Source organism: Dysidea avara, chromosome 13 (assembly GCF_963678975.1).
Source record: "Dysidea avara chromosome 13, odDysAvar1.4, whole genome shotgun sequence".
Taxonomy (NCBI): domain Eukaryota; kingdom Metazoa; phylum Porifera; class Demospongiae; order Dictyoceratida; family Dysideidae; genus Dysidea; species Dysidea avara.
In genome coordinates this window covers 13,697,178-13,711,017 of record NC_089284.1, presented here as the reverse complement: position 1 = coordinate 13,711,017, position 13,840 = coordinate 13,697,178, and the positions used below count along the sequence as shown (strand labels likewise).

The following is a 13,840-nucleotide window of genomic DNA, read 5'->3' as shown; positions in this document are numbered from 1 at the left end:
TGCTAGGACAATTGCAGGTCTTTCACTCACTGAGGCAAATTATACCAACTCCATTGCATTACTAGAAGACCGCTATGGTCAAAGGCACAAAATAGTGGATGCTCATATGCGAGCCCTCAGAGACATACCATCCCCATCAAACAGTCTTACTAGTCTTCGAATTTTTTATGACTCTGTGGAAAGCCACATTTGAGGGCTGGCATCATTAGGAAAATCAGAAACATCGTATGGTGAACTACTTGTGCCGGTCATCTTAGATAAACTACCCATAGATGTCCAGAGAAATCTTGCACGAGAACATTCAAACTCTCAATGGATTCTTTCTGATCTCATGGCTGCAATTCTTAAGGAAATTAGAGTCCTTGAGTGTGGGCAATACAACCCGCACAAGCAGATTCCTAGATCAAGTGCAGCATTCATTGTTAATTCTAGAGATCACTTCAATAGGAAACAGCGTCAAGATGGCCTTGACAGTAAGCGTAAGCAACAGTGTGTGTTTTGCAAAAGACTTCATCCTACACATAATTGTAATGTTGTCACAGATTATCAGAAACGACTTGACATTGTTAAGGAGAACACACTTTGTTTTAATTGTCTTGCTCGCCACAGGGTATCTCAGTGCCCATCCAAGTTTCGTTGCAGGAAGTGCAAAAAGAAGCACTACACCAGCCTTTGCAACAGTGAAACAACCAACACTTCAGAAGGGACGAGTAATGAGCAGAAGACAGAGGTCACCACACCCACCAGTGGACTCCTAACACCAGCATCGCACTGCAAGGCTTCTGAGAACAACACCACAACCTGTTTGCTTAAAACAGCTATTGCTCCAATAATTGCTGGTGGTATCAGGACCCAGGCAAATATACCCTTTGATGAGGGCGCACAACGCTCGTTTATCTCGCTGGCAATGGCCAATGAGCTACAAATTACTCCTGTGTCAACAACAGATGTAGCAGTAGCCTCCTTCGGCACCACAGCTTTGACACAACAGAAACTTGGAACCACCATGGTGGAGGTAGAAACAGAGTCTGGTGAGCTGATACCCTTATCTGTTCTAATTGTGCCTTCAATTTCAGCTCCCATTCAGAACTCAATTTCAACCTCTGTCCACAGTATGCGACATCTTCGAGGCCTCAAATTAGCCCAACCAGTGATATCTGAAGGGAATTTTACTATATCTCTCCTTATTGGCACAGATTATTATTGGAGTTTTGTTCAAGACCACATTGTGAGAGGTCAGGGTCCCATTGCTCAACAATCCAAGCTAGGGTACTTGCTGTCTGGGCCACTACCAAGTGCAATTTCAGAGGAAACATCATCTGCCCTACTACAGATCACTTCAGTGATTACCATTGACGAACCCAAATCACCAGACCTACATAACTTCTGGTCAGTAGAAGCAGTTGGAACAGACGCTAATTCGAAGTCCATGGACTCAGTATTCCTCCAATCATACCAGCAATCTTCTATCACTCAAACCCCTGAAGGCCCATACATCGCAAGATTCCCATGGAAAGTAGATAAACCACATCTTCTCTCCAACTTTGCTATTTGCAAGAAGAGAATTCAAACACTCGTGAACAAGCTCAGGAAAACTCCTCACATCCTACAACTCTATGATGGTATTATTAAAGAACAGGAAGAACGAGGATTCATTGAGAGAGTATATGATGATTCCACACCTGATGTTCATTATTTGCCTCACCATCCGGTGAAGAAGGAGTCAGCCACCACTCCCATTAGAGTTGTGTATGATTGCAGTTGTCATGGTGACAGCAACTCAGCAAGTCTAAATGATTGCCTCATGGTAGGGCCACCATTCTTAAACAACCTTTGTGCAATCCTTCTACGTTTTCGTATCCATGCCTTTGCTCTCTCAACCGATATAGAGAAGGCATTTCTCCATGTCAAGCTCCACCCATCTGACAGAAATTTCACTAGGTTTCTATGGCCAGCCAACCTGGAAACTCCAGACCTGGAGATGTGCACATACCGCTTTGCTGTGGTTCCCTTTGGCTCGTCAAGCTCTCCATTTATGCTCGGAGCAGTCCTCAACCTGCACTTGTCCAAGTTTGACACTCCAGTTGCACTAGATATGAGAGAAAATGTTTATGTTGACAACGTTCTATCTGGATGCAACACCGAAGATGAGCTCCTAGTGTACTACACCCAATCCCGAGACATCATGAGTCAAGCCAAGTTTAATCTCAGGTCATGGTCAACAAACAGCCATCAACTCAAGCAAGTTACCATGGAAGACAAAACCAGTGATTCTAACACAACAGTGGGACTGTTAGGTCTGCGGTGGAATACATCAACTGACATTCTTTCTCTTGCAACAAGACAATTTCCACCTGTCAACACCTTTGTTACAAAGCGTGGTGTACTGCAGGTGTCATCACAGATTTTCGACCCGCTGGGATGGGTAACACCAGTAACAATTAAGGCCAAAATTCTACTGCAGGAAATCTGGCAAACAAGGTTAACTTGGGATGAACCCCTTCCTACTGTGATCAAGGAGAAGTGGATTGCCATTCTTGCTGATCTACAAGAATTACCACAACTGATGATACCAAGAGCTTACTTCCCATCCAGTCAATCAAATATGCAGATAAGTAACATGTTTGTGTTTGCAGATGCCAGCACTAAGGCATATGGAGCTGTTGTTTACCTTAGTAGAGATAATCATATTTGTCTTGCTATGTCCAAGACCCGTGTGGCTCCTATCAAGGCTACTTCCTTACCAAGATTAGAGCTCATGGCAGCTGTTACTGCTACCAGATTAGCAAAGTTTGTTTATTCGGCAGTTCCTCACATTCAACAAGTACATTTTTGGACAGACAGCCAAATTGTGTTACATTGGATACACAAAGGCACAAATTCCAAACCATTTATTGACCACCGTGTTCGTGAGATTTGTGAAACATTTCCCACTGTTAACTGGTACTTCACACCCTCAGGTGACAACCCAGCCGATCTGCTTACAAGAGGAATATCAACCAACCAAATAAGAGTGTCTCACCTGTGGACACAAGGCCCACAGTGGCTGCCCACAAAATCAGATTGGCCCACATGGACACCCACAAGTGTACTCCATCTACAGTCAGAAGAGGATGTTGAACCTGAAGCTACTCACACAACAGAGCTTACAACTACAGACAGCCACACAGGTATTTTATCTGTTATTGATGTATCACGATACAGTAGTTTTCATCGCATTCTGGCTGTCACTGCTTATGTTTTCAGATGGCTTCACAATCTACGCAAACAGCAACCCAAGTTATCTGGCCCCTTAACAAACATTGAATTGGCTAATGCACGTAGACATCTGGTGAAGGGCATACAGGGTTCAGCTTACCAAGATGAGCTTGCTTACTTACTCAAAAGGCAATCTAAGTGTCCCCCACTAGTCAGACAGTTACGCCTTTTTCTAGATGACAAACAGTTAATTCGTTGTGGAGGACGGATTCACAATGCTCCCACCACAGAGCTGAGTAAATTCCCCTTCCTCCTACCCTCCAATTGCCGGTTTAGCGATACAATAGTCATAGACACCCACAACAAACTCCACCATGGAGGTGTGAGCATCACTGTAACAGCTCTACGCCAGGTCTATTGGATACCCTCCATCCGACAATATGTCAGGAAAGTGTTGAGGCGATGTGTCATTTGTAACGAGTTGATGGGGAAACCCTATAGAGCTCCAGACCCCCCTCCACTGCCTAAGGTACACGTCGCAGAATCTCCACCGTTTACGGTGACAGGTGTAGACTTTACTGGAGCCCTATATGTCAAGGCAGGGGGACAAGAGAGAAAGGTTTACATCTGTCTTTTCACATGTGCTGCCACAAGAGCAGTGCATCTCGAAGTTGTTAGCGACCTTACCGTGGATACTTTCCTGTTAGCCTTTCGAAGATTTTCTTCAAGGAAATCCCTACCACGCAAGATGATTTCGGACAATGCAATGCGTCCACGTACCTTGCTGCCGCGGAGGATTTACAAAGATTGTTTGAATCAGAGTCACTGAAAGGAGCATTAGAAGTTCAGAATGTAACTTGGGATTTCATTCCCAAGCGTGCTCCCTGGTATGGTGGCTTCTGGGAGCGCATGATAGGGATCACCAAGCAATCAGTGAAGAAAACTCTCGGAAGAGCCTTTGTTACTCTGGAACAACTTGAGACTATTATTGTGGAAATCGAAGCCATATTGAATGACAGGCCACTAACCTATGTATCTTCTGATTTTGCTGATCCTGAGCCGCTTACTCCCTCTCATCTTCTATATGGCAGGAGAATCCGCCCTATTCCTCACCCGCTAGACAATCCAGAAGAGTTAGAGGATCCAGACTTCCTTGATGCTGACAACATGAGGAGAGTGGACAAACAAGCACATCTTATTGAGCAGTTTTGGACACGTTGGAAAAGAGAGTACTTAACTTCCCTGAGAGAGTTCAACAAGATTTCGGGACACAACAAGCAAGCTATCAAACTAGGCGATGTTGTGATTGTACATGACGACAAGCCAAGAATGCAATGGAGATTAGTTGTTGTAGAGAAACTCATTACAGGAAAGGACAATTTGGTTCGTGCAGCTCATATTAGAATGGGGACGTATAAGACATCTCGTCCTATTGTCAAGCTCTATCCGTTAGAAGTCTCAAGTGAAGATGATATTTCTCCAGCAGTTACTGATAACACCTCGGATGAATCTACTCAACATATGGACAATCAAGCACCGTCAAATAACACTACTTCCTCTGGAACACGTCCACGAAGGAATGCTGCTGCCAAGGCCTTACAGAAGATATCCAAGTGGGCAACTGTATTAGGCCGGGCCCCGGAGGATGTAGGAAATTTACTGTGACATTAATTAGAATGTAACAATAATTAATTAGAATAGGCTAAATATAGTGTGTGATCACGTGTGTCAAGTTGTTGCTGTGAGTGTTGTAGCGTGTCATCATTATCCGTCTCAATCACGCTCTACCGAGTCGTTAGCTCCTGGCTTGAACCTTCCGTCGCCGTATTGGCATTATAGTTCGTGCCGAAACTAATGTTGGTGGGCTGTCATCAGGTTTGGGAGAGTGGGTTGGACGTGACACAGCTGGTGGTTGATTGGCTTTCTTTGTGAATTCGGTTAGGACAGCTATTTGTTGTTCTAGATTGGTCTGGTAGGTATCTGCATCACATATCTGATTCAAGCTCATCTTCCTTCTGAATCATCTCTGCAATAGTGCTGTCAAGTTTGATTATCTGTTCATGTTTCACTCTGAGCTGTTCGACTGTAGTGGCTACTAATATTCTCCGCAATTCCGGCGTGGATTCAACGCTCACTCTCTCCAATTCGGCGGTAAGTGCTTCGTCAACTTTAGCCAATAATTTCGTTATGCTGCCCTTGAGGCCACGTCGTTTAACACGAAGTCGCTGAATCTCTTCCATTTGATTTAGTGTCAATAAACTGCTTAGTCCGGTCGGTTTCGGTCACAGCACCAATGACTGGGATAGCGGGTTTACCTGTAGAAGAAGGTATCCTGGTTACAGCATCAAACTCGATACGCGAAGGATACCGACCGTAGAACAATACAGCGACAACGTGTTCACACTATTCTTAATGACGCACTACATACACGTGAGCAATATTAGACTACAAACCCACAATACAATGTTACATACATACTAAGTAAGTCAAGTCTTCAGGACAGAAGCTTACAGTCGAGAGCTCGGTCGAGAGCAGTGTTTTGTAGGTAGCTAGCTAGACTAGCTTGCCTCTCAATTGAGAGTGAAACTACGCAGCCGCTATTTGGTGATGAGCGTCAGTGTAACATATGAAGAAGTTTTGCTCAAAAATGGAACTTTCAGGCCAGCTGCCATGACTAATTAGGTGATTTGTCCAATCAAGATCAAAGCAATTAAGCAGCTGTAATTGATTCAACTTGCCATATTTCATTTATTAAAGGCTTTACTGTTGCTGATTTTTCATTTTGTAGGTTTTGGGACATCTCTACTACACTGAGCGTCAAAGATTGACTATTCTTCCATAGTGCCAGTTCATGGCAGATGTATTGGTGTACTAGAACTTTTGCACACATACAGTGTTTCATTAATAAAATAGTTTTAAAGCACTGGATTAAGTGTGGGAAGTTATTTATAGTTAAAGATTGGCTGTGCGTTGCTTGTCAAACCTAACTCGACGAACTCCGTGCCTAAACACAGCTTTAATCTCGCTCCGAATTGCCCGCATATTTTACCTCCGACTTTAGCATCATTTTGACGAGATATACTTTACGCTGGAAGTGCTCACTATGGCTTGTTAGAAACGCTCAAGAATAGACTACCAGAATTTAGCAGCGAATCCTGAAAAATCCAAACATGTCACGAGATATGATCGAATCTATAAGAATAGTGAAAATGCCCCATAGGAAATGTATTGAAACCAATTGAGTTCCTGTATTGTCAAAATGACGAGCGGATTTTTTGTGTACCGAGCTTCATTTAGTATCATTCTGTTCACCATGAGTTGCTCTTTCTCATGCTACTTGGGAATCTGAAATACGTATTTGGAGTGAAAAGGTACGTGAGTATAAAGTGTCTGTACAATAGAATTTATAGTGAACAAATCGGTGAGGCTGGAGCAAAAACGTAGCAAATTTCCGCAAACTTCTTGATATGCCTGTTGTGTTGTGTCATATCCATCTGGCATCAAGGACTGATCTTTAAGACCCTCAGCATCATGTGATGTCAAGTACGTAGTGATTAACCTGCCGAGGGGACTCATGCAGGAGGGATACAGCTATTATGGGCTAACGCGCAGCCTCCTTTACATCTGGATGCTCCTGTAAGTATGTTTCATTGACTCGGATATAACAAATAATTATTTATGCATACGCAGAGTCCTATTACTACAGCAATACTGCTGGCAGATGGAAGTTATTGATAAAGGTGATTACAATTCAACTCATGATATGGACAGATGCAGTTCATGCCACTTGTCAATATAATTGTGAAAGAAACTAACTGCTTGTCAACAGTTTCATGTAAGTAACTGTGATAAAACCAGTGTAAACATGTGGGATCTTTTGTTAATAGGTGGTGTGGGATTTTTGTGGTTTGTGGCTGTATCTGTACATATTCTCATTGTTCTGCATGTTATGTTTATAATAGAATTGTTTGACATTAACTGTCCATTGGAGAAAGCTAGTTTATTGAAGACTACAATACCCATCAGAACCATAAGTCAAAGGTGATGTTTTTAGATCTATGAATGAATGTGCCAGCATCAGCTACTAAAATTGAACTAATAATTATGTGGAATTCATCTGATGTGGAATCCGATGTTCAAAGATAAACATAGCTACTGCTGCTGCTGCTACTACTACCTGCTGCTACCAAAAAACTTGCATGATTGCTTGAGTTATGCTGGAGAATTGTGGATTGCCTTTTATTGACAATAATTTATACATATGGTTTATCTTAGTTGTTTGCGTTATAGTTTGTGATGAGTGTTAGTGTTGCCTGTTATGTCAGTTCTAATAAAGACAGAATACCCTGGAATTTTTCCATTCACACTGGCTACTGCATGGAGTCTGAAAATCTGCATCTTCCTGCTGTAAGTACTCTATTATATTTAGAGTATATAAACATGTTTTTTGTACACACAGTCCTCTCTACAAGAGTAAAATGTCACCTGCAGATAATGTCTCCGTAAGACAAAGTCATTGATATAGGACTAGGGACATGAATTATGATGTGGACAGATGTAGTTCATGTCACTTGTGAAGTGAAAGAAGCTAACTACTTGGCAACAGTTTCATGTAAGTAACCATGGATAAAACCAGTGTAAATGTGTGGGATCTTGTGTTAATAGCCAAAGAGGGTATTGTAGGATTTTTGTGGCTGTATCTGTACAGTATCACCATTGTTCTGCTGTGTTTCAGGTATAAGTATTGTCTAGAAATCATTTGATATTAACGTTCAATGTCCATTGAGAAAGCTTATTGTAGACTACTATATAAACATGCATCAATAGTCAAAGGTACAACCAACTTAGCTTTTGGTCTGTAGTAGCAACATATTAAATATTATGCTTCTCTTACTATAGGTCACAGAAGTGGAAACTGATTATGTGCAATGAAAAAGTGGCAGTCTCTTTTTCAGGTATGCATACAACAATTCTAATTGTTTGTATGTAATTGCTCTGATCTTTAGATAAATGGGCATGTCTGATTCAGCTGAACAAATGCTACAGTAAGACAACAAGTATGTTAAACGATTCATAATTTTAGCCATACCTTTATTTGATATTTTTTTTAGATTTGAGGTGGAAGAAAGACTTTGTGCTGATAACATGTGACAGTGAACATGGTATGTAGTAAGAACATACACATACTGTTTTGTAATTGCTTACCTTTTTATATAGCTATTTCAAGACTATTCCAATCACTTGGTAGTGGCATAGTTACTTCAATGGCAGCCACCTGAACAGCATTCAAAAGATCTAGATGGAGGAGAACCTTCGGATATCAGGATATCAGGATCAAGAGTGGCAGAAGCCAGTGTCTTTGTCTTTTTGCACTAGAGATCAGTGCCTGGATATTTGAAGATGATATGATGAATTAAGAACTCAACTATAGAACTGACATAGAACTCAGTTGTAACAGATGCTACTATTGCATTTTTAGAGTGCTATTATTACATTTTAAAAGTGTCAATTCAACCAAACCTTGTAAATTCAACCCAAATAATCATGTTGTTTTAGCACCATCTATGTGTTGGTTAATATAGCACCTGGTTTTGGTGTTATTTCAACACATCACTTTTAACAGTGATTATGCCATACATGTTATGATTCTGTCATGTACCTTTAGTATTATGTTAAGTTGTCCTTCAAACCAGCAGCTAGTAGAAATTGATTATACATAATCTTGTATAATGGTTGCCACTGTGACTAGCTACTGCCAACCCAGAGGAGGTTGGTTGATGTACTGAAAGGCATGCATGTTTATATGCAAGCAGTACAACATGACGTATGGAATTAGTACCAATATTTTGAAATCCTTTCACATTCATGTCATGTGAGAAATGTGGTTAACACAGACCTGCTGACACAGGGCTTGCTTCTTCGGCTCTTAGCTAGGAAGCCCTCATAGCTACATGTATATCAGGATTGCTGAAAGAACATTACAAGAGCTTGGGAATTGTGTTGCGCAGATCTGTTAGAATTGCTTATAGGTATTAATATTGAGGAAATGAGATTGCATAAATTTGGTCACCAGATGCTTGATCATCCATGATTAATTTTGGCCAGAAAAACCCAAATGTCCATAATCCCTAATATACAGTACTACCATACTGTATGATATCTTTTCTTGTGTTTGGTTTACTACATTAACAGTGCTGTATTATAATAATACATGCACCTATAAAGTTTGAAATAGATTAGATTAGATTATTGATTTCTGTCAAAAGACAAGGGTTACACAAAAGGCAAAGCCTGTAAATGTGCTCCCCTTACAGAGACATACATACAGGTACAAGTACAAAACAACATAAATACATATATATTTTTCAGGTTATTTAGTCAGCTACCAACTATGTTTGCACATGCACAACAGGGAATCACATGTTGTATTAGGACCAGTTGTTAAGGCTGGATTAGAGGCACTCGAGGTACAATATAAATTTGACTATAGCATTTTACATTTTGAAGCATGAGATATACATACGTATGAGTGTAATTTGACATAGCTGGTGTGCTTATTCTAGGCTGCTGGTAGACCTGGAAAACTATTTATATTTCATTCATCACTTTCAACTGGCAGTCTACCAGGAGCACTCGAGAATAGAGAAGATACCAAAATGTTTGAAAGTGTGGCTGAGGAGTGTGTTTAGTGGAACTGTGTTCATGTGTGCTCACTCATACGTTGATACTGCCACTATTCGACAATTTGTTAATACTACTGATGGACTACTATACACTACTACCCTCACTTTAAGGTAAACACCTATACACTAGCACATCATTGTGTTGTGATGATTGTTGACTGCTCAATTAGAAAGTATTTGTTGACAGGTTGAATTGATCGCATACTGTAATTTAGTTATCAGGTTGAATTGATCGCGTGCTAGTGATGCTGGTATGACCTGAACAATCTGGCTTTGATGCTGTCATGAGAGTGAGAGCTAGCACAGGTATATGTATACGTGTGTGTGTGTGTGTGTGTGTGTGTGTGTGTGTGTGTGTGTGTGTGTGTGTGTATGTGTGTGTGTGTGTTGCCTAATGTATTTACACAGGGCTGAGGCCTACAGATTTACTTTGGAGCACCTTACATGCAGAACACAACTGATATTGAGTTGGGCTCCATGGACCATGCATGACAAGGTCGAGAAAAATTTTGACATTTGTAATTTTGAATTTAAAAATACATTAAATATGCACAGAAGCAACAGAGTCTTGCAGGCCATTATACATGTTTGCAGTTGTTGATTTTTATCAATTCTTGTGCCCTAGGCTATCGCATGCAGTGGAGATTAAAAATGATGATAAACTGAAAGAGGGAGAAGAGGCCTGTTTTCAGGTAATGGTATTTTGTCTGATCATATAAGTATACATGTACCTTTTCCTTAGGCTGCTTTGCTGTATACATGTTTGTTCAGAGACGATTGAGGATACACAATTTAGCACTGAGCACTTCTAATGGCTACGGTGATATCTGTGAGATCAATGTTACCATAAGCTTCTTCTTAAAAAGCAGCATGATTGCAACAATGAATTACAAGAACATACGAGAGACGCTCACTAAACAATGTTCCATCATTCTGAGCTGCTATAAAAAACATTGTTTCACTCCACAAAGTGCTGGACAAATAAGTCATTCACAAATTCCAATCTCAATATACATACTATTATTATTATTATCATTGGTATTGTCTTAGTTGATTCTTCCAGAGACTTTGAAGCTTCTGCCAATTTACTGTAATACTATGTTGAAATCATCAGCGTTTTGCTCTCGTAAACTATGTTGCTTGATCTGTTGTAGTGTATATATGTGTGTGCTTGTATGTAGCTCCTGTAAAGTCTGTTGATAACAAGTGTTGGTTGTGGGCCATACTGAAGCCAATGAACATTTCAGCCTTTTCGATATTCATATATCCAAGATTGCTTCCTCTGGTATGTAGTGTGATACAGTCTTGACATGTACTGATTGCAAAAAGATTTACCACCCTCCATCCTGAATGCTATTTAACATGTTGTTACTTAATGTTCTGACCAAATGGTTATATAATGGGTTGCATTTATGATGTGATTTTCTTAATACATTTTTGTACAACATTAAACATGTTGATGTATGGTATAGTCCTATGTGTTGTGTTATACTGCATATGTAGCAAGATTTAAAGCCAGAAGAAACTGAAATGTTGACTATGGTCAGTGTATGATTAAGAGTATGCTTTAGAATGGAGTATACTTGATAGGTATGTGAGGTGTATAGACTTGTATGATAGTGGTGTACATCTGTAGAAAATGGTTTGGAGATGGTGCTGTGGATTGGACAACAAGTGTCACCTGAGTTTGTAGTGAATATGTTTGGAGTTTGTAGTGAATATGTATGGAGTAAACTCACAAGCTGAAATCAGTGTGGAAAGTTTATGTGCATTTCTGCATATTTAGTCAGTTAAGAGTTGACCAAGAGTATCGAATGGCATATCAACCACTGAAAATTGATTGTGTAAAGTAACATAGATATATTTCAGTAATTGCTTGCTTACGAAGAGTGCTAATTTGAAATGTAGTACTTAGCAACAGGTCTTTGTTTCCTACTTATTGTGTTATTCAATCAAGTATACAAGAAAGTTGTGGCACACACTTAAGGGTGTTGCCACAACTTATGAAATTTGCTTGCCACTGCCAGAACTCTAACCATACTCTCATTACAGTTCACTAAGTAATGCATGTCTCAATTACATGCCTCAATTGACAATTTTTTTACCATGCTGACAAAAATATTAGTATAAAGTTTTTGAGTGTATGAAGAAAATTGAACACTAAGTTTAAAGAGCAGTATTATTGAAGCAGTTCGGTAACATGCAATTTTAGACCAATGATATTTAATAATGTATGCATCAATTCCACGGGGTCAACTTCCATTGTTTGACAATCCGTTATCAGTGAGGATCAGGGGTGTGATTGAAACAATCAAGCAACAAAGATTTACATCAATGCAGGTAATGTGTGGCTGGTCAAGCGAATACCTGACATGTTTGCATCACAGGTTATGGCACAACATGTTAGCTACATCTGTACATTACTTATTTCCTACAGTCTTCCCTTTCCATCCTTTTTTACTCTGTCTACTTTCTGGGCTCAAATTGTGTAGTGTATAACTTGTAGTGAAGATGTAGTGACTTTGCATGGGTCCAGCAGTGCCACGGTGCATGTGAGACTTTCTGTGGAGGTGTGGCACTGTATTTACACACATTAAAACATCTCATGATGTTCTGTTTGCTGTCTTCCTCTTCCATTTACTTGTTTTGTAAATTGACCACTCCTCTACCCCTACAAGTACATGTGGTACAGCAGAAATAATATATGTTTGTGTGTGTGTGTGTGTTCATGTTGTAAATTTTGTGTGTTTACCACTATTTCTACAAAGTATAAAAATGCAAGCATGTTGGGTTTTCACCGAGTATGTTTTATAAACTGTAGTGCTTTTTATCTATTATATAGTTAACCATATGGATAAAAGTGAAATAGCATTCTGCTGCCTTCTCAAAGAGGAGCAGGGTCCTGGGGACTACATGAATTATATTGAATACCTCTGTCATATTCACAAGGAGATTAGAAACATTTTGTCATAAATAATAATGATTGATTTGCACATTGTAGTCTTATATGTAGCTATATGTACTCAAATTTATTATTTTTTCATAAAAATGATTTTGTGACCATGAAAAATTGTTTATGCAGTTAGCAAGGAAACTGTGAGGTGCATTGTCATGATGTAAGGGAGCATGTAGGGATTGTCTTGCTTAATTTGTTTTGCACCCTGGTAATGATTGTAAACAAAATACTAGGGATACTAGTCCATCAGCTAGTCTGGTAGACAACAGAGAAAAACGAGTTACTTTATCATTAAGGTGTATGGAGAAATCAACGGTTATTTGATAAATGTGTTCAGTGTCATTTGTTTTTTGAAAGACAGTGCTAAGATGTTGGGAAAATTAGTTGCCAGAATCAAAAAAAGATTGATGAGTATTACTACAATGGTACCAGTTTTTATCCCTTCATTGAAATGTGCACTATACTGTAATTCGCTTTATTTTTGTGCAAAAAAAAAATTGTGATAAAAATTTTCATGTAAAAATATTTTTGTATGATTTACGTTAATGACTGCTCTATTAGATCTTATGTAAAAATTTTTGTGTAAGAAATTTTCATACAAGTATTGCATGCAAAAATTATTTTACAACAAATAAAAGCAAATTACGGTAGAATTCAAAGTCCAAAATTCTGTGAAGATGTAACAGTTACTTATCCAATGGCAATAATAATTGTTGGTTCACTGTATACACCAGAATCTGCAGTCACTCTACACACATTGTCATACTGTATAGCTCATAGCGGCAAACAGTGATGATAATTCAGCGCAAAACGCTTAAAAAAGTTGGGGCATGCAGTTTACTCAAATACAATGTACCTGTAATAGATGTGATGAGTACAGCAACAGAACTGATAACAGCATAATTGTGTTTGATATTTCATGTGGTCAAAACCAAGTATATATGGTTCATACAATTAGTTCAACGTCAGAAAGCATTGCAATGGATAATACTGTCATTTTGTA

At 39.5% G+C, this 13,840-nt stretch overlaps 2 protein-coding genes and 1 long non-coding RNA gene across 4 annotated transcripts; all 3 read left to right on the top strand.

Moving 5' to 3' along the window:
• Positions 1-205: 205 nt before the first annotated feature.
• Positions 206-3,430, top strand: LOC136242356 (uncharacterized). The gene is made up of 2 exons (XM_066033763.1): positions 206-3,170; positions 3,247-3,430. Exons 1-2 carry the CDS (start codon positions 332-334, stop codon positions 3,294-3,296), a joined length of 2,889 nt encoding a protein of 962 aa, XP_065889835.1. The 5' UTR covers positions 206-331; the 3' UTR covers positions 3,297-3,430.
• A 252-nt stretch (positions 3,431-3,682) lies between these two features.
• LOC136242261 (uncharacterized) lies at positions 3,683-4,863 on the top strand. The gene is made up of 2 exons (XM_066033675.1): positions 3,683-3,817; positions 3,877-4,863. The coding sequence occupies exons 1-2, from the start codon at positions 3,683-3,685 to the stop codon at positions 4,861-4,863; spliced, it is 1,122 nt and encodes a 373-aa protein (XP_065889747.1).
• Positions 4,864-5,563: 700 nt separating this feature from the next.
• Positions 5,564-8,717, top strand: LOC136242359 (uncharacterized). Of its 2 annotated transcripts, XR_010694533.1 has the most exons (9): positions 5,564-5,880; positions 5,987-6,834; positions 6,889-7,033; positions 7,086-7,605; positions 7,658-7,810; positions 8,098-8,153; positions 8,205-8,255; positions 8,310-8,360; positions 8,416-8,717. It is a non-coding gene; the product is annotated as an uncharacterized lncRNA (long non-coding RNA). The 2 variants fall into 2 exon arrangements; XR_010694534.1 differs by lacking the exon at positions 5,564-5,880 and having other exon boundaries at positions 6,363-6,834; positions 7,161-7,605.
• Positions 8,718-13,840: the final 5,123 nt, after the last annotated feature.

Bases quoted from the DNA above. Each gene is read 5' to 3' on its own strand.
- LOC136242356 (XM_066033763.1), top strand. From the start codon at position 332: ATGGCTGCAATTCTTAAGGAAATTAGAGTCCTTGAGTGTGGGCAATAC. The intron at 3,171-3,246 runs GTATTTTATCTG...TTATGTTTTCAG, and splicing joins AACTACAGACAGCCACACAG to ATGGCTTCACAATCTACGCA.
- LOC136242261 (XM_066033675.1), top strand. From the start codon at position 3,683: ATGGGGAAACCCTATAGAGCTCCAGACCCCCCTCCACTGCCTAAGGTA. The intron at 3,818-3,876 runs GTTTACATCTGT...CGAAGTTGTTAG, and splicing joins CAGGGGGACAAGAGAGAAAG to CGACCTTACCGTGGATACTT.